Source organism: Mobula birostris, chromosome 16 (assembly GCF_030028105.1).
Source record: "Mobula birostris isolate sMobBir1 chromosome 16, sMobBir1.hap1, whole genome shotgun sequence".
Lineage (NCBI taxonomy): Eukaryota > Metazoa > Chordata > Chondrichthyes > Myliobatiformes > Myliobatidae > Mobula > Mobula birostris.
The window spans coordinates 24,141,660-24,164,882 of NC_092385.1; the positions used below are offsets into that span (position 1 = coordinate 24,141,660).

At 39.8% G+C, this 23,223-nt stretch overlaps 1 protein-coding gene across 2 annotated transcripts in view; it reads right to left on the reverse strand.

Moving 5' to 3' along the window:
• Positions 1 to 22,518, reverse strand: part of tasora (transcription activation suppressor a) — a 57,748-nt gene extending 35,230 nt beyond the window's left edge. For both annotated transcript variants that reach the window (XM_072280414.1, XM_072280415.1), the window contains exons 1-9: positions 22,073 to 22,518; positions 12,040 to 12,188; positions 11,863 to 11,955; positions 9,164 to 9,236; positions 8,901 to 8,992; positions 8,346 to 8,480; positions 8,054 to 8,181; positions 2,732 to 2,751; positions 157 to 262 (exon numbers count right to left, since the gene is read on the reverse strand). In XM_072280414.1, coding sequence (XP_072136515.1) covers positions 157 to 262; positions 2,732 to 2,751; positions 8,054 to 8,181; positions 8,346 to 8,480; positions 8,901 to 8,992; positions 9,164 to 9,236; positions 11,863 to 11,955; positions 12,040 to 12,188; positions 22,073 to 22,418 — 1,142 coding nt within the window. In that variant the 5' untranslated portion in view covers positions 22,419 to 22,518. The remainder of the gene's footprint in view (positions 1 to 156; positions 263 to 2,731; positions 2,752 to 8,053; positions 8,182 to 8,345; positions 8,481 to 8,900; positions 8,993 to 9,163; positions 9,237 to 11,862; positions 11,956 to 12,039; positions 12,189 to 22,072) is intronic.
• Positions 22,519 to 23,223: the final 705 nt, after the last annotated feature.

Genomic DNA, 23,223 nt, shown 5'->3' on the forward strand with positions numbered 1-23,223 from the left:
TTTCAGATTCAGAAAAGTACAAATTGAAGTACCATCACATTCCAGCAACAGAAAATTGCTAGACTTCACTATGCCACAGTCATTCTCAACACTAATTTGCACAGTTCTCCCCTGTTCATCAATCAAGCCATAAAGCATAGATAAATAAGTACTTACAATTTGAATGGTTGAAACGGTTGGGTAGCTGACTGTAAAGAACCAAAGCACAGAAACCTCCCTTTGTTCATAAGTTGTCCTTTCCAGATGGTGTAGTAAGACTTCTCTAAAGAGAAACAACTTTTAATTCAAGTGTTCAGGTAGGAAACTAAAATTAAATAGATGATATACCTGTAGTTTTGTTAATCACAGAGACAATGCATTTGCACTGAATAATTGGTAACCCACATATCCCAAGTTTATAGTATCCCCAGATCAGGATGATAGTAATGTTCAGAAGAAATACCAGCAATGAGAGTTCAATTCTACCACTGTCTGTAAGGAACTTCTATGTTCTCCCCATCACCATGTGGGTTTCATCTGGGTGATCCAGTTTCCTCCCACATTCCAAAGACATACAAGTTAAGGCTAGTAAGTGTGGGCGTGCTATGTCGGTGCTAGAAGCATGGCAACACACATGGGCTACCCCCAGCACATCCTCAGAATGTGCTGGTCTTGATGCGAAGGACGCATTTCACTGTATTTTCAGTGTACTTGTGATAAATAAAGCTAACCTAATCTAAATGCCCAAAGGTTGGTTAAAAATAGACCACTCATAAGCTTAAAGAAACTATCAAACTATATATTTAGAGATGCACATATCTGAAAGCAGAACCTCTTTTCTTGGCTATTTATGTTACTATGAAAATGTAAAAACCTGATTATAAAATTAGTATCTCATCCTAAATAATGAAGCACATACAAGAAGCAAATTGATTTTAGTAGTTCAAAACTAAAATATGGAAAATAGGCCTAGAATGAATGTACCAGGAAAACATTGGAAATATGGATGATTGCTTATCTATAGATCACAAATTAGATACACAAAACAGTGGCTTCTGGTTAATCGAGCAATCGGTTAATCAGGGTAGCCACTTATTTAGGACAACACTTAAAGAACAAAAATTAACTGAGAAAATATCCAGGAATCCCTTCATTTGGAACACTACGTCACTTAATTATGGCAGGAGACTGTTGCCTGTTTCTAACTAGTGTCAGTCATGAGCACTTGCGTGCCCACTACACCATGCTTAGAGCGATCAGTTTTTAAAATAATGCCAGCTGTGTGTATTTATGTTCAAAAGGCAGTGATTTTTGGCACTGATAGTTGGCTAGAAGTAAGCAGTAAGCTAATATAGAGCTGCTTTGTTCTCTGCAGTTTCAAGCATTCAGCCTTGGAGTGAAAATGACAATTTCACTACTACAGCAAGTTAGGAACTACAAAGAATTTGAAGGTATCGACAATCATCTTGAATACTGCAATCCAAATGAGGATCTGGAGCGTGCAATCGAAGGCATTGTATGAAGCCAGTCCATTATCTGCACTAGGTGCCTATACTGTTTTTCGCTGTTCACAGTCAATCAAGAGAACAGGGTAGCATACACCGTGGATGAATTCCTCTGTCAATAACAATTAGGAACTACAGTTTTACAGTACTATAGTAGTGTTAGTGTTCTAGTTTGTTCTGTATTTCATTCATATACATGATTTGTTACTCAGTTAAATGGTGGTGATGCCTTTTTAAAAAAAAAGTTTTTAACTATTTCCATGAAACTTCAGCTAATTGGGGCAGCTGCTCAGTTGGACCAAAATGTATTGGTCCCAATTAACCGGAATCCAGTGTATAATTAAAATGAACACCACAGAGCTTTTAACATGCTCGAACAACTGAGACCCACAATTTTAAAATGCATGTAATGCTCATTAAAAGTGTGTGTTCACTTTTGAATTTCAACCAACATCCTCTTCCTAGAATCTATTTCAATGGAATAGAGGTTTTGAACTGCTTATCAGAGCAAACCTGCTGAGATTTAATCTGGCAGCTCAGGTGGACTATGACGAAACAAATTAGATTTTCAAACTAGGGTTGAGAAGGTCAAAACTTAGAGCACAAGGAACTTAAGATGCTATTAAAATGAAGATTAAATAATCAAATTAATTTTTTATTGTGTTCCTTTCTTTCACTTTGTACACATTGGATGGTTAGAATCAGAAAAATTTATCAATTACACTAAGGCTGATGCAACCAATTGCTTTCCTAACAAATTTGACATGGCCCTTATGATACCACTGTATGCTGCTATACATTCAATTACTAAAAGCCAAGACGAAAACGATATAACATTTCAGAAATGAAAGATTTTTTTTTGCACATTTCTGAAGTTTCCTTTGGACAGCAGAGAATACTTCAATGATTTATTAGATTTCTGTGGTTTTCAACACGGATCTCACCTTGGTATCAGTCAATTACAGAAAAAGAACATTATTACTGTGGTACTACAGTTTTACAGATGTTTTCTACTGAAAATTCAAGTACATGACAAAAACCAGGAAATAATCAAATATCAAAAGCAAGCCAGGAAGTCTCTGGAAAGGAATAGTTAACATTTTAGGCTGACAGCATTGCAAAAATCAAATATAACTGGTCTGAAATGCTACCATATTTTCTCTTTTCACAAAGCTGTCTAATGACTACTTTGATAGTTTTCTGGTTATATTTACAATATTTTGTTTTCGTAATGAGCAGGAACATACCTGAACAATTCTTTTCTGAGCTACAAGGGAAAAAATGTACGTTATTAGATATAAGCAACCAAGTCTCACAAAAAGCAAAATTCAAACAGAGCATGCAACCTGTGTTGACAACTTCACCAATAATCCTAACAAGGAATTTCAACATATCCCTTTGAGCCCACATAAAATTCCTGCCTTGTTAGTCACTCTCCACTACCTCAACCAAGTAGCCAATATTTACAATAGCAGATGACAACTGATTCTTCAGCGCTCAAGCAGAAAATATGTTGAGTAGGAATGAATTCATGTACAAGTCAGTGTGTTGAATTAATTATGGAAACTATCAATATCAAATGGACACTTGTAACCTGGGGACAGCTTGAATAGACATTTTAATCATTAGTTCTATCCTGCCAAATGACCAGATTTGCAACATGTCAAAGTACATTCATTGTCAAAACGCGAGTATGTTACCATATTACCTTGAGATTTGTTTTCTTGCAGGCAGTTACAAGAAAATAAAGAAATACAATAGAACATATGAAAAGCTATATATAAACCAATCTGCAAACGACAAATTGGGAGTGTGGAAATACTGAGCAAGGGAATATGTGAATGACATGAAATATCTTTAATAATCCATGTCTACCAATTGTTCCACCACATTCCTGGTCAATCTCCCTTGTTCCAACTTAAGGTTATAAAGAAACTATTGCCCATGTGCCGTAGCATGCATCAAATCATTTATAAGCATCACTGGTCTACACTGACTCCCAGTTACATATTGTCTATTTTAAATGCTCACCGATTTTCAATTCCCTTTAGGGCTCTTGCCCTCAATAATCTTTGCCAATCCTGCAACCCTCAGGATCTATGTGTCCACCTCCACCTAAAGCTTTGAGTATTCAAATTAATTTTTTGACTCTACTCTTGATAGCCATGCCTTAGTTGACCTGGGTTCCTCAAGGTTGTTATAGCCAGGGGTGGTAGTGGAGATAAGCTCATACTACCAATTAAATGCTTCCAATGGTGCGCGGCTCAAATAGCCTCTGACAACAAAGTCCATCTCCTGGCCTTTGGGTGTGGCTTAGCTACCAAGCCTGGGGGAACCATTTCTACTGACAGGAGAAGGGGCCAAAGTGGGTTACTGGGACCTTAAAACAATTTGATTTGGACAGATGAGACCTGTCAGCCATGATTGGCAGTTTTTCTAGAAGGAAAACTCTGATCTCAAACCTCCACTGCCTTGTGGCTATACCCACTCACAAGGAAAGCTATGGGAGTAAATCAGAGGGAAAAATCCGTAGCTGGAGTCCCTAAGGCAGTCTTACGTTGTGTTCAACGCAGACAAGCAACTCCTGGGACATTAGTTTGGCACTAGCATCAGTCTTTTCTGTTTCCTTTGGGTTCATCAAATGTGTGGAGTGGGAGCTTGTTACACGGGCAACAACTAGCTCTCCCTACTGTTCTGCCCTGGCTTGTGTACCTAGACAGCTAGGAAGCAATATCCATGGTTGACCCTCATCAAATGACTTAGTCTAAAGCTCTGGAAAGAGTGCCATATGCACCTCCCCTGCTGTGTTTCTCTTTCCTCGTATGAGAGGCTTCTTAAACAAACCTCTATCTCCTTTTTACAACCAAGTGAACAATATTTATTTACTAACATTTCTGTAGATTACTCTGGGACTTATGAAGCAAGATAAAAAGATATTACAAATATTAGTTAATAAAAGGATCTAGTGCTTTCCTGGTGTATATGACGAATTGACTCTTTGCGGGCTTCCAGCCAGGTACAGGTTTCGAATTTAACCAACATTTCAATGACAAACTCTGCCATTGTCATCAGGATTGATGACTAGTCATGTCTAGACTGTTGGTATTTATACCCCGTCGTCCATCCCTCCTGATTGGTTAGTCCACAATACGAAGGTATTTATGCCAGAGCCGTACTTGACACAAGTTCTCAAGTTATTTTACTTTACTTTAGAGATCCTATTGCAACCGGTTTTGACACATTTAACATTGATGCCATTCAGTGCTTTTGAAATTTGGGGGCTTAGTATTCGTACAATGGTTACTTGTCGTTGAAACTTAAGTTTTCGGAACCAGATGTTGGAGTAACTGAGACTATTGATACCCCAGTGTTGGTCTGCCCAGATCCAGATGAAAAAGGTGAAGCTTCTATTCTTGCGGGAATAAATGCTGCCATTGTGAGAAGGCTCGTGGGAGCATGCAAGGAGAGAAATGAAGAGAGTTTCTTGAAGAGCTTGTCCATTCACCTGGTGTTCAGAGCTACATTTGAGAAGGTACAAGTTCCTCCTAAGAAGAACGATGAGCATAAATAAGGAACTGTGTGGTGCACCCAGTCAAAACCTGTCATGTTACATCCTGGCAGAGTAGCTAGAGTGACTGAGGAAACTAACCACCCCCCCCCACCCCCAAATCCGAAAGGTCTTCCAGTGGAGTTTGAAGATGTTCAGCAGCACCTGCTTAAACTGAAGGCTGTTGAACTTGGGGAACTGAGTTACCGGAAGGTACCAGTCACATGGCTGTTAGCAGAGTTAGCTAACAATCCAAGTTTGTATACAAGTCCAGTGAGGGGGTTGCATTGATCTTTTAACCATTTAACCCAGGAATTCAGGCTTCTGAAGTACTTCCAATTTTCCAGCATTGGCAGATTTTGATAAAAGACATTAATTTCATTCACAGTAGAGAGAACAGCAAGTTTTAGAATGGGAAAACCCATTAAGCACAAACCATGTCAGCATGTTAACAAATATTAAGCCATACCAAGAAGAAAGTATGTGGTCAGGCCGACTACGGGGAATGCCATACTAGATCTAGTACTAGATAATGAACCAGGTCAGGTCACAGATCTTTCAGTGGGTGAGCATCTGGGGGACAGTGACCACCACTCCCTGGCCTTTAGCATCATCATAGAAAAGGATAGAATCAGAGAGGACAGGAAAATTTTTAATAGGGGAAGAACAAATTATGAGGCTATAAGGCTAGAACTTGCGGGTGTGAATTGGGATGACGTTTTTGCAGGGAAATGTACTTTGGACATGTGGTCGATGTTTAGAGATCTCTTGCAGGATGTTAGGGATAAATTTGTCCCGGTGAGGAAGATACAGAATGGTAGGGTGAAGGAACCATGGGTGACAAGTGAGGTGGAAAATCTAGTCAGGTGGAAGAAGGCAGCATACATGAGGTTTAGGAAGCAAGGATCAATGGGTCTATTGAGGAATATAGGGAAGCAAGAAAGGAGCTTAAGAAGGGGCTGAGAAGAACAAGAAGGGGGCATGAGAAGGATTTGGCGAGTAGGGTAAAGGAAAACCCCAAGGCATTCTTCAATTATGTGAAGAAAAAAAGGATGACAGGAGTGAAGGTAGGACCGATTAGCGATAAAGGTGGGAAGATGTGCCTGGAGGCTGTGGAAGTGAGCGAGGTCCTCAGTGAATACTTCTCTTTGGTATTCAGCAATGAGAGGGAACTTGATGATGGTGAGGACAATATGAGTGAGGTTGATGTTCTGGAGCATGTCGATATTAAGGGAGAGGAGGTGTTGGAGTTGTTAAAATACGATAGGATGGATAAGTCCCCGGGGCCTGACGGAATATTCCCCAGGCTGCTCCACGAGGCGAGGGAAGAGATCGCTGAGCCTCTGGCTAGGATCTTTATGTCCTCGTTGTCCATGGGAATGGTACTGGAGGATTGGAGGGAGGCGAATTTTGTCCTCCTGTTCAAAAAAGGTAGTAGGGATAGTCCGGGTAGTTATAAACCAGTGAGCCAGTGAGCCTTATGTCTGTGGTGGGAAAGCTGTTGGAAAAGATTCTTAAGAGGTCGGATCTCTGGGCATTTAGAGAATCATGGTCTGATCAGGGACAGTCAGTATGGCTTTGTGAAGGGCAGATCGTGTCTAACAAGCCTGATAGAGTTCTTTGAGGTGGTGACCAGGCATATAGATGAGGGTAGTGCAGTGGATGTGATCTATATGGATTTTAGAAAGCAATTGACAAGGTTCCACACTGTAGGCTTATTCAGAAAGTCAGAAGGCATGGGATCCAGGGAAGTTTGGCCAGATGGATTCAGAATTGGCTTGCCTGCAGAAGGCAGAGGGTGGTGGTGGAGGGAATACATTCAGATTGGAGGATTGTGACTAGTGGTGTCCCACAAGGATCTGTTCTGGTACCTCTACTTTTCATGATTTTTACTAACAACCTGGATGTGGGGGTAGAAGGGTGGGTTGGCAAGTTTGCAGACGACACAAAGGTTGGTGGTGTTGTAGATAGTGTAGAGGATTGTCAAAGATTGCAGAGAAACATTGATAGGATGCAGAAGTGGGCTGAGAAGTGGCAGATGGAGTTCAACCCGGAGAGGTGTGAGGTGGTACACTTTGGAAGGACAAACTCCAAGGCAGAGTACAAAGTAAATGGCAGGATACTTGGTAGTGTGGAGGAGCAGAGGGATCTGGGGGGTACATGTCCACAGATCCCTGAAAGTTGCCTCACAGGTGGATAGGGTAGTTAAGAAAGCTTATGGGGTGTTAGCTTTCATAAGTCGAGGGACAGAGTTTAAGAGTCGCGATGTAATGATGCAGCTCTATAAAACTCTGGTTAGGCCACACTTGGAGTACTTTGTCCAGTTCTGGTCGCCTCACTATAAGAAGGATGTGGAAGCATTGGAAAGGGTACAGAGGAGACTTACCAAGATGCTGCCTGGTTTAGAGAGTATGCATTATGGTCAGAGATTAAGGGAGCTTGGGCTTTACTCTTTGGAGAGAAGGAGGATGAGAGGAGACATTATAGAGGTGTACAAGATTATAAGAGGAATAGATAGAGTGGATAGCCAGTGCCTCTTCCCCAGGGCACCACTGCTCAATACAAGAGGACATGGCCTTAAGGTAAGGGGTGGGAAGTTCAAGGGGGATATTAGAGGAAGATTTTTTTACTCAAGAGAGTGGTTGGTGCATGGAATGCACTGCCTGAGTCAGTGGTGGAGGCAGATACACTAGTGAAGTTTAAGAGACTACTAGACAGGTATATGGAGGAAGTTAAGGTTGGGGCTTATATGGGAGGCAGGATTTGAGGGTCCGCACAACATTGTGGGCCGAAGGGCCCATACTGTGCTGTACTGTTCTATGTTCTAAAGGTTCAAATCCACATTAGTTCTCAATGAGCTCATGTTATCCAAAACAATTTTTTCCCAGTCTGCTAAGAGCAATTGTTCCTTAAAACAAAATGCTCTGGAAGTATTTCGTAATTCAGGCAGTTTTCTAGGAGGGAAGAAAGTAGATAACTTTTCAGATCAATGACCTATAATCAGAACACACATTTTCCTTACCTCAGTGTGACTGGCTTGGCGATGCTGGGGACTTTATTTTCCTTGTAAATGAAAGATACGACAGCATAGGGGCAAACATGTCTTGGGTATTGCCTTATGCCTTCATTTCCAAATTCATAAAGATAAAACTGAAACATTATAAAATGATAATGAAGAAAAAAAATTTGTACAAGGCATGAATAAGTAAAATTAATTCTCATTTTTCAGAAAATACAAATGAACAAACATGCTTACTATTTCGCAAAATAGAAATTGCAATGCATTGTAATAAAAAATAGTTTTCAAAAGGTACCTGAGTAAGATCAAATGCTTTGTAAGTAAACAGGGAAAGGACCCGGTCAAGGTTTCTAAAAACATGACAATCATGTTTCGGTGTGGGAGGGGTGAAATTCTTGGTGGTGTTATCCAAGACGGCTTTTACCCTTCCCTGAAAAATTAAAATTAATAAAGTCAAAATTAAATATTTGTGTTAAAAACATCAAAATAACACCATTTATAATCGAGCCATTGGATTGGGATCCATTTCCAGCCCATTAATACTTTCAGTGAAATAATTACAGCAGGATGAATGCTTATTTCCCAACTGGGACCTCTGCATTCTCTGCTTATATTTAGACGACCAAAGATTCAACAAACACATCAGGAATTAAAATCCTGCTACACAACAATCATCTCCTACACATTCACTGAAATTCTTTCTTCTCTCAATCTACTGCAGGCCAACAGTAAAATATTTTTAAAGGTATATTATGCTACACAGGAATTAAGTTGAAACTGAGATCGCAGGATATATGTGAAAACAAATCCAAAGACTGAAAATACAAGTCTCAAAAACAAAACAAAATACCTTTATGATTTTGAAAATTATTATCTCTGCCTTCCTTCCATTATCCATTGGATTGGGCTGAAGTACATCACAGTATTTTGAAAGATAGATACCTGAAGGAGATAAAATGATAATCAATAGGCTCTGTTTTGAAAGGTTGCATTAGGTAAAAGCTGAAAAGTACAAATGCTCAAAATCCTTCCAGTAAGAATTTAAGCAAACTTGCTGTACATCTTTACACATTTAAAAATATGAATTTTAATTTAAACAAAGAAATTTCTTACCCATTGCAGGATTTCCTAGAACAGTTACTTTGGAACTTCCCACAGACAATCCTTTCTCACAAATAGTGGCAACCTAGCAAGGGGAAAACAACAGGAGTTATTTAAAAGCCATTGATTCAATCTTAAGATTCAGCAATCTTGAACTCCAGAAACTTGAAAACAAAATTTTCAGAACAGTACAAAAAGTGTTGCATTGTTGGAAGAACAACCTAACAGATACAATTTAAATCAATGCCCTTTATATCCTTTCAGGTGAATGCAACAGGTTCTCTGGAATTTCCATACCCCTCCCACAAAAAAGTTACCCTCAAACAGATTATTAAAATGATATCTTAATGCCATTTGTGAAAGCTAGCTGCCTGCCACATTTCCTACATCACAAAAGTGATGATATTGGTAAAACCAGATTAGCACATCAACATTTAAGGTTTGGATTCTACATTAGGTTGTAGAAATAAAGCTTATCAGCCTGATTCTATGGTCATACTGCCTGCTTTAATGTCACAGTGGTATGCATATACAAACACCACCATAACATTAAAAACCAGCAGTATTACATGTGGTCTCCAATGCTACACAATTCTCTACAACCTGCGTCAATTGATTATAGCCTAAAGTGAAGATGAAAAACAAGTCACTTTATACACTGTAATAAATAAGGAAATCATACTTCATCTGCATTGAATTACACAAACTAATAAAAAGTACACAAAAGAATGCAATCAATCAGGTAAAAGAAACACATATCCCAGTTTAGGGACCCTTTTATTGGAAGTCTTCAGTCTAATATTTGTATCTGCTGACTTCCCCAAATCATGAAAATTTGTGGCTTTACCAGCTATAACACATACTACCAGAGAATGGTGAACCTAGGCAGGGCAATGTGATTTATCATCATTTGCCCTATATTATATTCTGCAATTAATCCAGATCTAACTTTTGCTTCATAGCTGAAAACAAATACCATGCTTTCTTAAGAAGCATTTCACAAATTTTAAGAGACACTTAATTTCTTTTGATTTTGTTAGTATCTACGAACCATCTGAAAAAGTGCAGAGATGACTCAAAATTTACTATTCTTCATATTAATTATTTGTGAATTGGTATTTATTGACACAATAGTTCAGCACAGAAAAAATGAATATTGTGCTTCAAGCAAAATTCAAAAAAGCATAGCAATGCTTGTATGCAGATTCATTATTTGTTCTGAGGGATTCCGGTACCTTAAAACTGATTGTACTGTTGGGATTATTTTGCCCAGTTACCTTTGTCAGTCTGAGGGGCTGATGGTATTTTGCTTCACTAGATGTTAGTTCCACTACATTTCTGCAGTGTTTGTCAAAGATGCCTCAAGGTAGCTGAAAAGGCAATGCAGAAAAAGGAGGGACAGGAGGGGATTAAATAATAATGGACAAATCAGTAACTCTTTAGTGGACTTCTGATAACAAATAGATAGTGCTTGAATAAGCAGCCTGAACAAAGGAAAACTGCAGGAATCAGTAGATGCTGTGCAAAGATACAAACATATTGGAGATAATAATGGACTATAAGGAACTTAAAAAAAAGCAAATCTTGCAACCAATTCTTAGGATAAAACCACTAAGGGGCAGACATTTGAGGGAACGAAATGGGAAAGAAACCCACAGGTAGAATACTTATTTCAAGGTGATGGCTAAGGAGATCAACAGAAAATTACTGGTGTTTTCACCACGGAGGGTCAACAAGTAAGCAGAAAGGCAAGAGGAATGATACTATGTTCAGTCAGGTTTTTCATACTTCTGAGACACACGACATAGCTATTTTTCAATGTTAGTGGAACAATGAGTTTGAGGGTACTACAGAAGGTGTTGAAAATAATAAAGTAGAAATGAAACCAAAAACAGCTGTGAAAGAGTGCAGAATAAAAACATCTACTACAATGAAATAAAGGCAACAAGGAGCACTCTAGTTTACAAGGGCAATACGTTAATAGATCTGATAAAATAGAAGTTTGATTTGTAAAGTCTCAAATTATGGGGCAATGAATTTAAAGCAAAACATATTCCAGGCTTTCAGAACAAGGACAGAGTACTAGAATTTTTCATTTAAAAAGAGGGTTTACATTTAAAAAATAATTTTAATAAGATTGCTCTTAGAAAGTATAACGGAGGTTAGTAGCAACCAAGAGAAGAAAGTAAATTTGACTGGAGACGTAAGCAGGCATCATTGTCCTTGATCAGAATCACAATGTAAATAAACCTGCACAACAGCTCCTACCAAAATATCTGAGGATTTGTATGTAAAGATTTCAGCAGAAGCAATCAAACCAGTCTTTGTTATAAATGCAAAGTTGCTGAGATGAGTATTAATTGATATGCATTTTCAAATTTTTATAAGCAAATTCATTTAGCAAGCACTTCAGCAATATGATGCTGCAGTAAGTTTAAAAGTAGACATTTCCTTTTGTGGAAGCAGTAGTTTGACATGAATTTCTAGACCAAGTTTTGAATACAGTTGTCAAAGTAGTGAACTAAAACAAAGAAAATCTAAGTTACAGCTCTCCTGTGCAACTCACGCAACAGTCAATTACATGTGTTGATTAAAGCCCAGTAATCCTGAAAACAGAAATTTCAAAATGTGTTTGGTCGCACCATGTGTCACAACATAAAAGCAGCTTTTATCAGGCTTGTTTCAACATTTTCAACTAATAACAAACTCACTTTTGATGGTTCAGTCAACAAGAATGCATAAGACTCTGCCAACTCCTTTTCAGTTCGGCCCTCATTTCTCATTTCTTTCCTTTTCTCTGCATACTAGAAATATTAAAAAAAATTAAATGTATGCATCCTGGAAAGAATACTTAGATAAATTAAGTCTAAATGATAAAGTACACCAACCTCCCTCTCTAGTCTTTCATTATGAACCAATCTAGGTTTCATGTAGGTAAAGTTAGCACTTGATGATGACTCCAGGCAAGAAGAATTGAGAACTTTCAAAATGTCTTGTTTAAATTCTCTGGAGCCCACTGGTACTAGATGACAGCGTTCTGAAAGTAAATTTATTTAATTAATACAACAGTACCTTTACAGGTGTAATTTGATCTTTTTAAATTTAATCAACAAGAATAAAGGTTCAATATGCTTACTGCCTGAAATTTCATCTCAAAGTGTAAGCTTGTGGTACTTGTTCACTGTTTTTACTTTTCCCATTTACCTGTGACTTGCACGATTCTAATTTTATTTAAACAACCAAGTTCAGGTGACTGTAGCAAAACATTGAACCTTTTGCCAAAAGCCTTGGTAAAATGAATCATTTTGAGTGATGCTATCAGGGTTCAAGCATACCACTACCAATAAATGCATGGTATTAGTACTGCAGCATGAGATACATACAATAGAATCGTTTAAACTAGCTCCCACTTAACAGCACACACAAAATGCTAGGGGAATTCAGCTCAGACAGTATCTATGCAAATGCGTAAACAGCCAATGTTTTGGGTAGAAACCCTCCTTCAGGACCAGAAAGAAAGGGAAAGATGCCAGAATAAAACGGTGTGGTGTTTGGGGGGGGGGGGGGGGGAGGAGAAGACAAGCTATATGATAGATAAAGCCAGATGGGAGGGAAACAAAGGACTGAAGATGTTTGACAGGAGAGGAGAGTGGACCATGGGAGAAAGAGGGAGGGGCACCAGGGGGAGATGATAAACAAGGGAGAAGAGTTAAGAGGCCAGTTGGGAATAAAAGAGGGAAGGACCCTTTTTTAAAGAAAAATGTTGGGAACAGCAAAGATGGAGTGCCAAAGCAGAGGTATGGGACAGGTGGCAAAGGAGTGCCGGGGCAGTGGGTGGCATGGGTGAAGACACCAGGCAAGATCTTTTGATTCCAAACAATTGGTTTACTGATCATTACAGAATGTCTCTGGTGCTTCCTGCTCCCTCCCCCTTTTCCCAACTATGATTTTCCTCAGTCCACAACAGAAACCCATATCAGAACCAGCTTTATCACCACGCACAGCATGAAATTTGTTTTTTTATTTGGCGGCAGCATTACAGTACAATACATAAATTTAGTACAGTGCTGTGCAAAAGTCTTAAGACACCCTAGCTATTAATGTGCCCAAGACTTTTGCACAGTACTGTATAACTGCATTAACTTCTAACACTCAAGTTGCACATTCAAATAACTGATTCCAAAACACTCTACAGCATAATATACATAAAACAGAATACTTAAAAACAAGTTGCCACTTTCTGTTTTTGAGGACACTGTAAATGTATGTTTTTTTTTGCTCTGAAACCACTACTTTAAATTCTGCGCACTTTTTGTATACAACTGCATAACATTTCTCAGACTTAAGTGCCACTACAGAATAAATGATTCACAACCATGGAATACACAAAAGAAAATGATTTACAAGTTACCACATAACATTTTTGAGGAAAGTAGCTATGTATGCTTTTTGCTCTGGTAACACTCATTTAGTTAATGTAGTCTACTTTGATTTTCAGGAGTCCCTTGACAAGGAGCTACACATGAGGCTGCTTAACAAGATAAGAGACTATGGTATTACAGGAAAGGTACTAACATGGATACAAGATTGACTGACTGGCAGGAGGCAAAGGTTCAGAATAAAGGGGGTCATATTCTGTTTGGCTGCCAGTGACTAGTGTTGCTCCGCAGGGGTTGGTATCGGGGCCACTTCTTTTCAAGTTATATGTCAAAGATCTGGATAACAGAATTGCTGGCATTATGGCCAGGTTTGCAGATGATACAAAGATAGGCAGGGGGCAGGTAGAGTTGAGGAAGCGGAGATTCCGCAAAAGAACTTGGACGGTGTGGGAGAATGGGCAAAGAAGTGTCAGATGGCACAGAGTGTAGGGAAGTGTATGATCATGCGTTTTGGTAAAAGGAATAAAGGCATAGACTAATTTCTAAACAGGAAGAAATTTTTATTTTAAAAATTAGAGGTTCAAAGGGATTTATGAATTCTTGTGCAGGATCCCCTAGAAGTTAATTTGCAGGTTCAGTAAGGAAGGCAAATGCAATGTTAGTATTCATTTTGAGAGGACTAGAATATAAAAGCAAGGATGTGACTTTCATAAGACTTTGGTCAAACTACAGTTGGAATATCGTGAGCAGCTTTGGGCTGTTATCCAAGAAAGAATGTGCTGGCATCAAAGAGGGTCCAAAGGAGGTTCTCGACAATGGTTTCGGGAATGAAAGGGTTAACGTTCAAGGTGCATTTGACGGCACTGAGCCGTCTCTATTTCCTGAGGAGACTGAGGTCCTTTAACATCTGTCCGACAATGCTGAGGATGTTCTACGAGTCTGTGGTGGCCAGTGCTATCATGTTTACTGTTGTGTGCTGGGGCAGCAGGCTGAGGGTACCAGACACCAACAGAATCAACAAACTCATTCATAAGGCCAGTGGTGTTGTGGGGATGGAACCCTCTCTCACGACGGTGTCTGAAAACAGGATGCTATCCAAGTTGCATGCCATCTTGGCCAATGTCTCCTATCCACTACATAATGTACTGGTTGGGCACAGGAGTACATTCAGCCAGACTCATTCCACCGAGATGCAACACTGAGTGTCATAGGAAGTCATTCCTGCCTGTGGCCATCAAACTTTACAACTCCTCCCTTGGAGGGTCAGACACCCTGAGCCAATAGGCTGGTCCTGGACTTACTTCCATCTGGCATAATGTACATATTATTATTATGGTTTATATTGCTATATTTATACTCTATTCTTGGTTGATGCAACTCTAACGAAATCCAATTTCCCTCGGGATCAATAAAGTATGTCTATCTATCAATTTACTGGAGCTTAGAAGAACGAAGTGGGATCTCATTGAAACCTATCAAATATTGAGATGTCTAGATAGAGTGGAGAGGATGTTTCCTATGGAGGGCGAGTGTAGGACCAGAGGATATAACCTCAGAGGGACGTCATTTAGACCAGAGACAAGAAAGAACTTCCTGAGCCAGACGGTGGTGAATCCGTTGCATTCACTGCCACGGACAGCTGTAGAGGCCAAGTCACTGAGTATATTTAAACAGAGGTTGATAGGTTCTTGGTTAGTCAAGGTGTCAAAGGTTACAGGTAAAAGGTAGGAGAACAGAGCTGAAAGGGATAATAAATCAGCTATGATGGAATAGTGGAGCAGACTCGATGGGCCACATGGTCTAATTCTGCTCCTGTCTTATGCAATACATAGTGTGAAGCAAATAAATTGCTTGCTAGATGTTTCAAGCCAGAATAGAGGTACAAAAGCTTTTAGAAACTGAAAATAACAAATACCATTTTAGTGGCAAGAGAAAAATACGTATAATTTAACAATAGCACTGATCTGCTAATGGTATTGCAAACAGTGGTGAATTTCCTAGTTATGTAGCAAAGTAGTGTGCAACAGACATGAACAGAATTGAAGCTTGTGCCATTAATGGAGCTACGGGAGTATGTGTTCAGTTACATATGCAAGAGAAAGCATGGCGAATAGCCATTTTTCCACCCCCACATATGATGCCTGGACTGTGAATTTATCACATTCTACATTTATTTCTACATTCTGTCATGGACTAATACTCAGTCATGTCATGTATTGTTATGTTCTCTTTGTTTAAAGCTGAGAAAACTTCAAAAAACTTATTAAGTCTCTGCCACCGAGTCCAGGTGAGGAAAATCAGTACTCAATTCCTCTGTTCCCACATGGAATGCTTTGCATTCCTGTTAGCAAAGTTGATCAGCTCATAAATCTAGCAAAGGCAAGTATGGGTGGGCGGGAAAGAAATTATATTAGTGGCCTAATGTTAGTTTGGCTAAAATTACATTCTGGGTGCCTAGTTCACATAATGTCTCATTTACAGACAAAGCATTATTAAATAATGATCTACTCCACAAGAATTCACATGTCATGAGCCCATCTTTTCTGAACATCTCTGAATCATAACCTCACGCTGTCAAAATATATCAAATTTAATAGGTGAATAATAGATTTTAAATGACAAGCAAAAAGATCAGTGAACTCAATCAATTCCTACGGAAGCAAAATGTTAATTTCACCATTTCTACTTCCAAAGTGAAATGTTACTTCCACTTTGTCTGCTCAGATTTTCTTTAAATGAAAAAAAAATGGATATTCCTCTGACCGTTACATGAACATACCATCTGACACCAGTAATTCTATCTGTTAACTTCAAGGAAAAAACTGAAGTCTAGATCTTCATTTTAGTATTCAAAATCGATTCACTAATTCCTGCTGAAAATTTTCAGGTTTGTGTGTCATGGTTAGAGATACTTTTCCCTTTAATTTTACAACCATGAAACTAGAATTTGGTGTGCAAGTGACCTAGAAAAAAAATGCTTTTGGTCTCTATGTTATTTACATTTGGGACTATCCATGGACAAAGTCCACATTTAAGACAATTCTGTTGCTTTTCAGACTAGTCTCAATATTGAAGGCACACCTGTGGTCTCTCAGGATTAATGTACAAAGCCAATATAAATTAAACCAGTGGCCTTATAAAGCAAGCTGGTAATTGTCAACTACATTCCTCCTGTTTTCCTCCTACATTCCCAAGATGTATGGTTTAAGACGAGTTGTGAGCATGGTGCCATAAGATATAGGAGCAGAATTTGGCCATTCCGTCCATCCTGGTTGACTCATTTCCCTATCAGGCCCAATCTCCTGCTTTCTCCCAAAATTCCTTCATGCCTTAACTAATCAAGAAACTATCAACCTCTGCCTTAAATATACTCAAAGACTTGGTCTTCACAGCAGCCTGTGGCAATGAATTCTACAGATTTACCACTCTCAGGCTAAAGAAATTCCCCATTTCCATTCCAAATGGTCATCCTTCTATTATGAGGCTGTGTACTTTGGTCTTGGGCTTTCCAACCAGAGGAAACATTCTTCCCACATCCACTCTTAGAGACCTTTCAACGTTCAAAAGGTTTCAATGACATCCTCCCCCCTTCTGAATTCCAATGAGCACAGGCCCAAAGCCATCAAAAGCTCCTCATTCCTGAAAACATTTTCATGAACCTCCTTTGAGTCCTCTCTGCCAACACATCCTTTCTTAGATAATGGCCCAAAACTGCTCACAAATACTCCAAGTGAGTGCCTTCTAAAAGTCTCAACATTACATCCTTGCTTTTATATTCTAGTCCTCTTGAAAAGAATACTAACATTATGTTTGTCTTCCTCACCGCTGACTCAAACTGCAAATTAACCCTTGGGGAATACTGCACAAGGACTCCCAAATCCCTTTGCACCTCAGATTTTTGTATTTTCTCTCCATCTAGAAAATAGTCAACACTTTCATTTCTTCAACCAAAGTGCTTGACCGTACACTTCCTGACACTGTATCCATCTGTCATTTCTTTGCCCTTTCTTCTCATCCAAGTCGTTCTACCAAAGTGTGTGACCATACACTTCCCAACACTGTATTTCATTTGCTACTTCTCTGCCCATTCTACCAATCTGTCTCAGCCTTTCTGTCACCTCTCTGCTTCCTCACACTACCTGCCCCTCCACCTATCTTTGTATAATCCGCATACTAGGCCACAAAGCCATCTATTCCATCAGCCAAATTATTAACATATTAATGTAAAAACAGTCCCAACACAGACTCCTGTGGAACACCACTAGTCACTGCCAGCAAACCACAAAAGGCTTCCTTTACTCCCACTCTGTCTCCTGCCAATCAGCCACTGCTCTATCTGTGCTATCTTTCCTGTAATACCATGGGCTCTTAACTTGTTAAACGTTATATGCGGCACCTTGTCAAGGCCTTCTGAAAATCCAAGTATACAACATTCACCAATTCTCTTTTGTCTATCCTGCTTGTTACTTCTTCAAACAATTCCAGCAGATCTGTCAGGTAAAATTTACCCCTGAGGAAACCATGCTGACTATGGCCTATTTTATCATGTGCCTCCAAGTACTCTGAGATCTCATCCTTAATAATCGACTCCAACATCTTCCCAACCAGAGGTCAGACTAACTGGCCTACAAGTTCTTTTCTTCTGCCTCTCTCCCTTCTTGAAGTGTGGGGTGACATACACAATTTTCCAGTCCTCCAGAATCCATTGATTCTTGAAAGATCATTACTAATGCCTCCAGTCTCTTCAGCCACCTCTTTCAAAATGCTGGTGTGTACACTACCTGGTCCAGGTGACCCATCTACCTTCAAACCTTTCAGTTTCCCAAGCACCACCTCCCTGGTAACGGCAGCTTTACTCACTTCTGTCCCCTGACACTCTTGAACTTCTGGCATACTGATAGTGTCTTCTACAATGAAGTCTGATGCAAAATGTTCATTCAGCTCATCCACCATTTCCCTAGGCCCCATTACTACCTCTCCATCGTCATTTTCCAGCAGCCCGATATCTTCTCTCACCTGTTTTACATTTCATGTATCTGAAGAAACTTTTAGTATCCTCTTTAATATTAGCTATCTTACCTTCATAGTCCATCTTTTACTTCTTAATGACTCATTTAAATTTCCTTCTATTGTTTATTTTAAAAAGATACCAAATCTTCAAAAGTCCCACTAATTTTTGTTCTATTATATGCCCTCTCATTGGTTTTTACGTTGGCTATGACTTCTCTCGTCAGCTAGTTGTCATCCTGCCTTTTGAATACTACTCTTTACTATGTATCTATCCTGCGCCTTCCAAATTGCTCCCAGAAACTCTAGCCATTGCTGTTAATGTTCCATTCCAATCAATTTTGACCTGCTCTTCACTTATGCCTCTGTAATTCCCTTTATTCCACTGTAATACAAATACATCCAACTTTAGCTTCTCCTTAAATTGCAGGGTGAATGCAATATTATGATCATTACACCCCAGAGGTTCTTTTACCTTAAGCTCTCTAATCAATTCCGGTTCATTGCATGACACCCAATCCAGATTGCCTTTCCCCTCGTGCACTCAAGCACAAGCTGCTCTAAAAAGCCATCTCATAAGCATTCCTCCTCTTTAGACCCAGCACAAACCTGATTTTCCCAGAGTCCCTGCATACTGAAATTTTCCATGACATTACTCTTTTGATACGCATTTTCTATCTCCCATTGTAATGTGTAGACTACGTCTTTGCTACTGTTCGGAGGTCTATATATAACACCCATCAGGGTCATTATACACTTGCAGTTTCTTAGCTCTATCTACAATGATTCTACACTTTCTGATCCTATGTCACCTCTTTCTAATGATTTGATTTGTTTTTTGCTATCCCACCCCTTCGGCCTATCCGCCTGTCCTTTCAATACAATGTGCATCCTTGGGCATTAAACTCCCAGCCACGATCTTCTTGCAGCCACGATTCAGTGATGGCCACAACGTCATAGATGCCATTCTGTAACTGTGGTACACTGGTGCCGGAAATGTGGTGACACTTGCTGGCTGCCCCTTGCACAATCCTCGGATTGTGTTGGTTGATGCAGAATAATGCATTACACTGTATATTCCAATGTACACATGACAAAAAGGCTAATCTTTAAAAAGAACAATTTTACACGTTCATACTTCTTCTGGCGATCACTATGACAGGTCCCATTTAGCATAATTGGTGATTCAAGCAAGAACTGTATCTACTGACTTGGTAACAAAAGCATCACAAATAATTTAAATGGTCATTCATCTCAATAAGCTAGAACCTGGGATGGCATGCCTTACAAAATCATGAAATAGATTCTAAGTGACCCCTCCCCATCCACTTAACATCACATTTGTTACACAAACTGCTGTAGATCCAAATTGCTAATAGCATGGCCCCTTCAAAAGGAACATTTGTGTCCTCCTCCTCATCAAGCTCAATTACTTACTAATAAAGCAATTTGACAGAAGTAGAAAGACAAAAAAGACGTAACATTTAGATGGAATAAAGTAAAAACTCTGATGCAGCAGAAACAATGGAATAATTCTTCTGGAAATAATAAGTTTTAATTGCACATTTTGAGCTTACAGGGTAGAGTCAAAATCCATTTACAACTGGGTTCTTAAAAAGTGGAATGCCAGCTAATACATTTGCAATAGGATCGATGCATCGATCATTTTTTGATCTATGCTGGGAGACTGACAGCAAGCTCGTTTTTTTTGCAAGGCCGATGGTGAAATGTAGAACATGGTAATTCACAATTTCATGATTTGTATCGCTTCAGTATCAGGAATTACTTTTCCCCAAGAAAGGAATACAAATAAACTGCAAGCTTATTCAGCCTTCAGGCCATCAATAATGTATTTACGCCTGCCAAGTTTGCCTCAAAAATGATGCAATTTGTTGAAAGGCTTTTGTACACCGAGTTTAAGAAGGGACCTATACTAGTACAAATTTATCTTTATTAGAACATGAGCTTACTAATGCGTAGTTGACCAGCAATAAAGTCAAGTCAGTGGCCTCTGGAATAATGACCTCTGTTCCTTTCCTCTGTGCATATTCTGAATATTTGCAGACTTTCCCATTAAAGGTTACTGAATATTTCCAGACTTTCCAGGATTTCAAATATCCATGGCTCCCGAGGAGTTTAATCAGGTAATTGGGAAAATAGGAAATATGGTAACTTCTTAGTTCAAATCCAACCTATTCAAGAGTCCAAGATATCTTTCCACAGTGATGGAAATTGCAGTAATCGATACGGTGCAAAATAAAAATGCTAAACCTTCAATACATTTTATCATGGCAAAAAACTAAGAAACCAAGAGAGCTGACTGTTCTCCATATAAAGTAACAACACGAAACAAATTGTCAAAATTTCAGCTGAACTTTTCCAACACACACAAATACTGGTGGAACTCATCAGGTCAGGAAGCATCTATGGAGGGGGGAGAAACCAAGCCCCTTCATCAGAACTTTGTTATTTACTTCTAAGGAATGAACCTTATCTATGCTAATATCTCAAACCATAATTTGACAGTACATGTCATAGTCTACAACCAGTGACCAATGGTATAGCAAAGGAACCAGAGGGTGCATTAAAAACTAACTTCCAAGTGAAGATTTAGAATGTTGCGTCCATTAAGGTGAAAGGAATTAGATTGTATCAGCTTACAAAGGAGAACAAAATAATTCTCAAGTAGAAAATTTGAATAATGGGATCAGAGTTAAATGAATGGCCCCTTCAAGCAGCTGATACAGACTTATTTGGTTGAATGACCTCCTTAGCTGTATTTCAAGACTAGTACGGCTTGTGTCAACAGTACATGAAATTTTATTATAATTCCAAGCTCAAGGTTATACACCACATGCTACAGAACAATAGAGCTCAAAAAGCAAGTTAGAGAGTAGTACCTTGCTCTTTCTGTGCCACAACTTACTGAATAACACCAAAAGCGTTGCATCCAAACGCAGGTCATTCTGATGGTATTTGAGGAATGCAAAACGATCTAATTTGACGATTAGTCATTTGGTAATATTCAAACTATTAACCACATGCTTCAATGGCCTTTCACCAAGGCCAAAACCCTACATAAGGCTGGGATGGTCTATCCCAACTCCTATGATCGGATTAACAAGAAACCGATGTCCTCCAAAACAAAACCGAATGAAACTGGGTTAGCATTTTCCATTGCATCAATGTGGATGAAGAAGAAAGCCAAAGGGTGAGTAAATAGGAGTCTCTCCACAAGACCTTGCAAGATTGCAAGCACAGTGCCCACAGGACTGGAGATATAAAGGAGGTCCGGTCAGGCACCATATTAAGTACTGAAATTCCACATTTCTGACCACAGACCACATGCTTTCCTTGTGGTCCACTTACCTGCATCAATTTGAGGTGTTTAATACAAAGATTTGAGGGTTTTTTAAATTTTCTGATTTGCTAACGATCCCTATTAAAAAGGCAGTTCCCAACCTCTCTCCAGTAAGAGGCAAGAGAACTGGAATTCATGACTAGCAGCAAGAAATAGCGCTATGTGATAAAGCACCTTTCTTTTCTTTGTTCTTCTTAGGAATCTGAAAACTCTTCCGAGCAAGATCTTCGGTGGTTTTCTGAAAGGTACTGGCTCCGCGTTCCTCGCTTTCTGCAGCGACTTGGTTAGGAGCCGCACCCGTGTCCGCTCGGAGCAGCCCGAGGGCGCTTCCTGCGAGCGGCCCGTTGACTTGTTCGCCATTTTGTTGTTTGGATTTCGACGCGTTTCGGAAGGGAAATGATGACTTCGCCCTGCCGGCAGCCGCAGCTCCAGCCGCGTTCTCATTGCTCGGGCGCCTCTCCCGAACGCCTTCTTTCAGAAACGGGACTCGTTTCTCCTCGGTTTCGCTGTGAAAAGCCATTCTCTTTTTTAAAAAAAACAAAACGAGCGTAAGGACGTAGCTGGGAGTCTGTGAGGAGCGCGGCCCAGTTCCTCAAAGTCCCTGCGCCATGCTCCCGATGTCTCTCCTCCTCCACTCGAGCGGCGCCCGCGCGCGGGAGGCGGGGCCGAGCGGCGCAGCGGTCAATCAGCGCGCGGGGGAGGCGGGGTCGTGCAGCGCAGCGACCAATCAGCGCGCACCCCTCGCCATTCATATAAAAGACGCCAGGGCGCAGGTTGCTCATTATTGAACAGCCACGGTTGCTTTGATGTGCTTGCTACTTTGTACGTATTGCCTTGCCGCAGTTGACGTTCACACCCGATAAAGCGGGTGTTAAAAGGTGGTCGCTATTGTAACGGAGGGGGAAAAACGGCAGCTATTTCAGTGCATAACAAAAAGAAAAAAAAATATATATACACACCGTTGCAAGCTTCCACAAAGAGGAATCGGTGAAAAAAATGCAATCCCTGATAGGCCGATAATACCGAACAGGATATTTTGTGTCCACACGAAGGAGTGGACGAGGCCTAATTTCTGCCGGAGGCAGAATGGGGAAAGATTAAGCTAATACAGCGAATCCACCCTGGAGCTACAATGAGTGAAAAGCGATCTCGATAAAATAAGATTTTGAATGGACTTGACAGGTTGATTGCTATGACAATGAGGCAAGTCTACGGTTAGAAGATCTTGTGGGGGAGGGGGTTAAGATATTAAACACAAGACTAAAATGATCTTGCACAACTTGGAAATTTCATTGCCTGTACTGTAGCCCCAAACTTTCACGTGA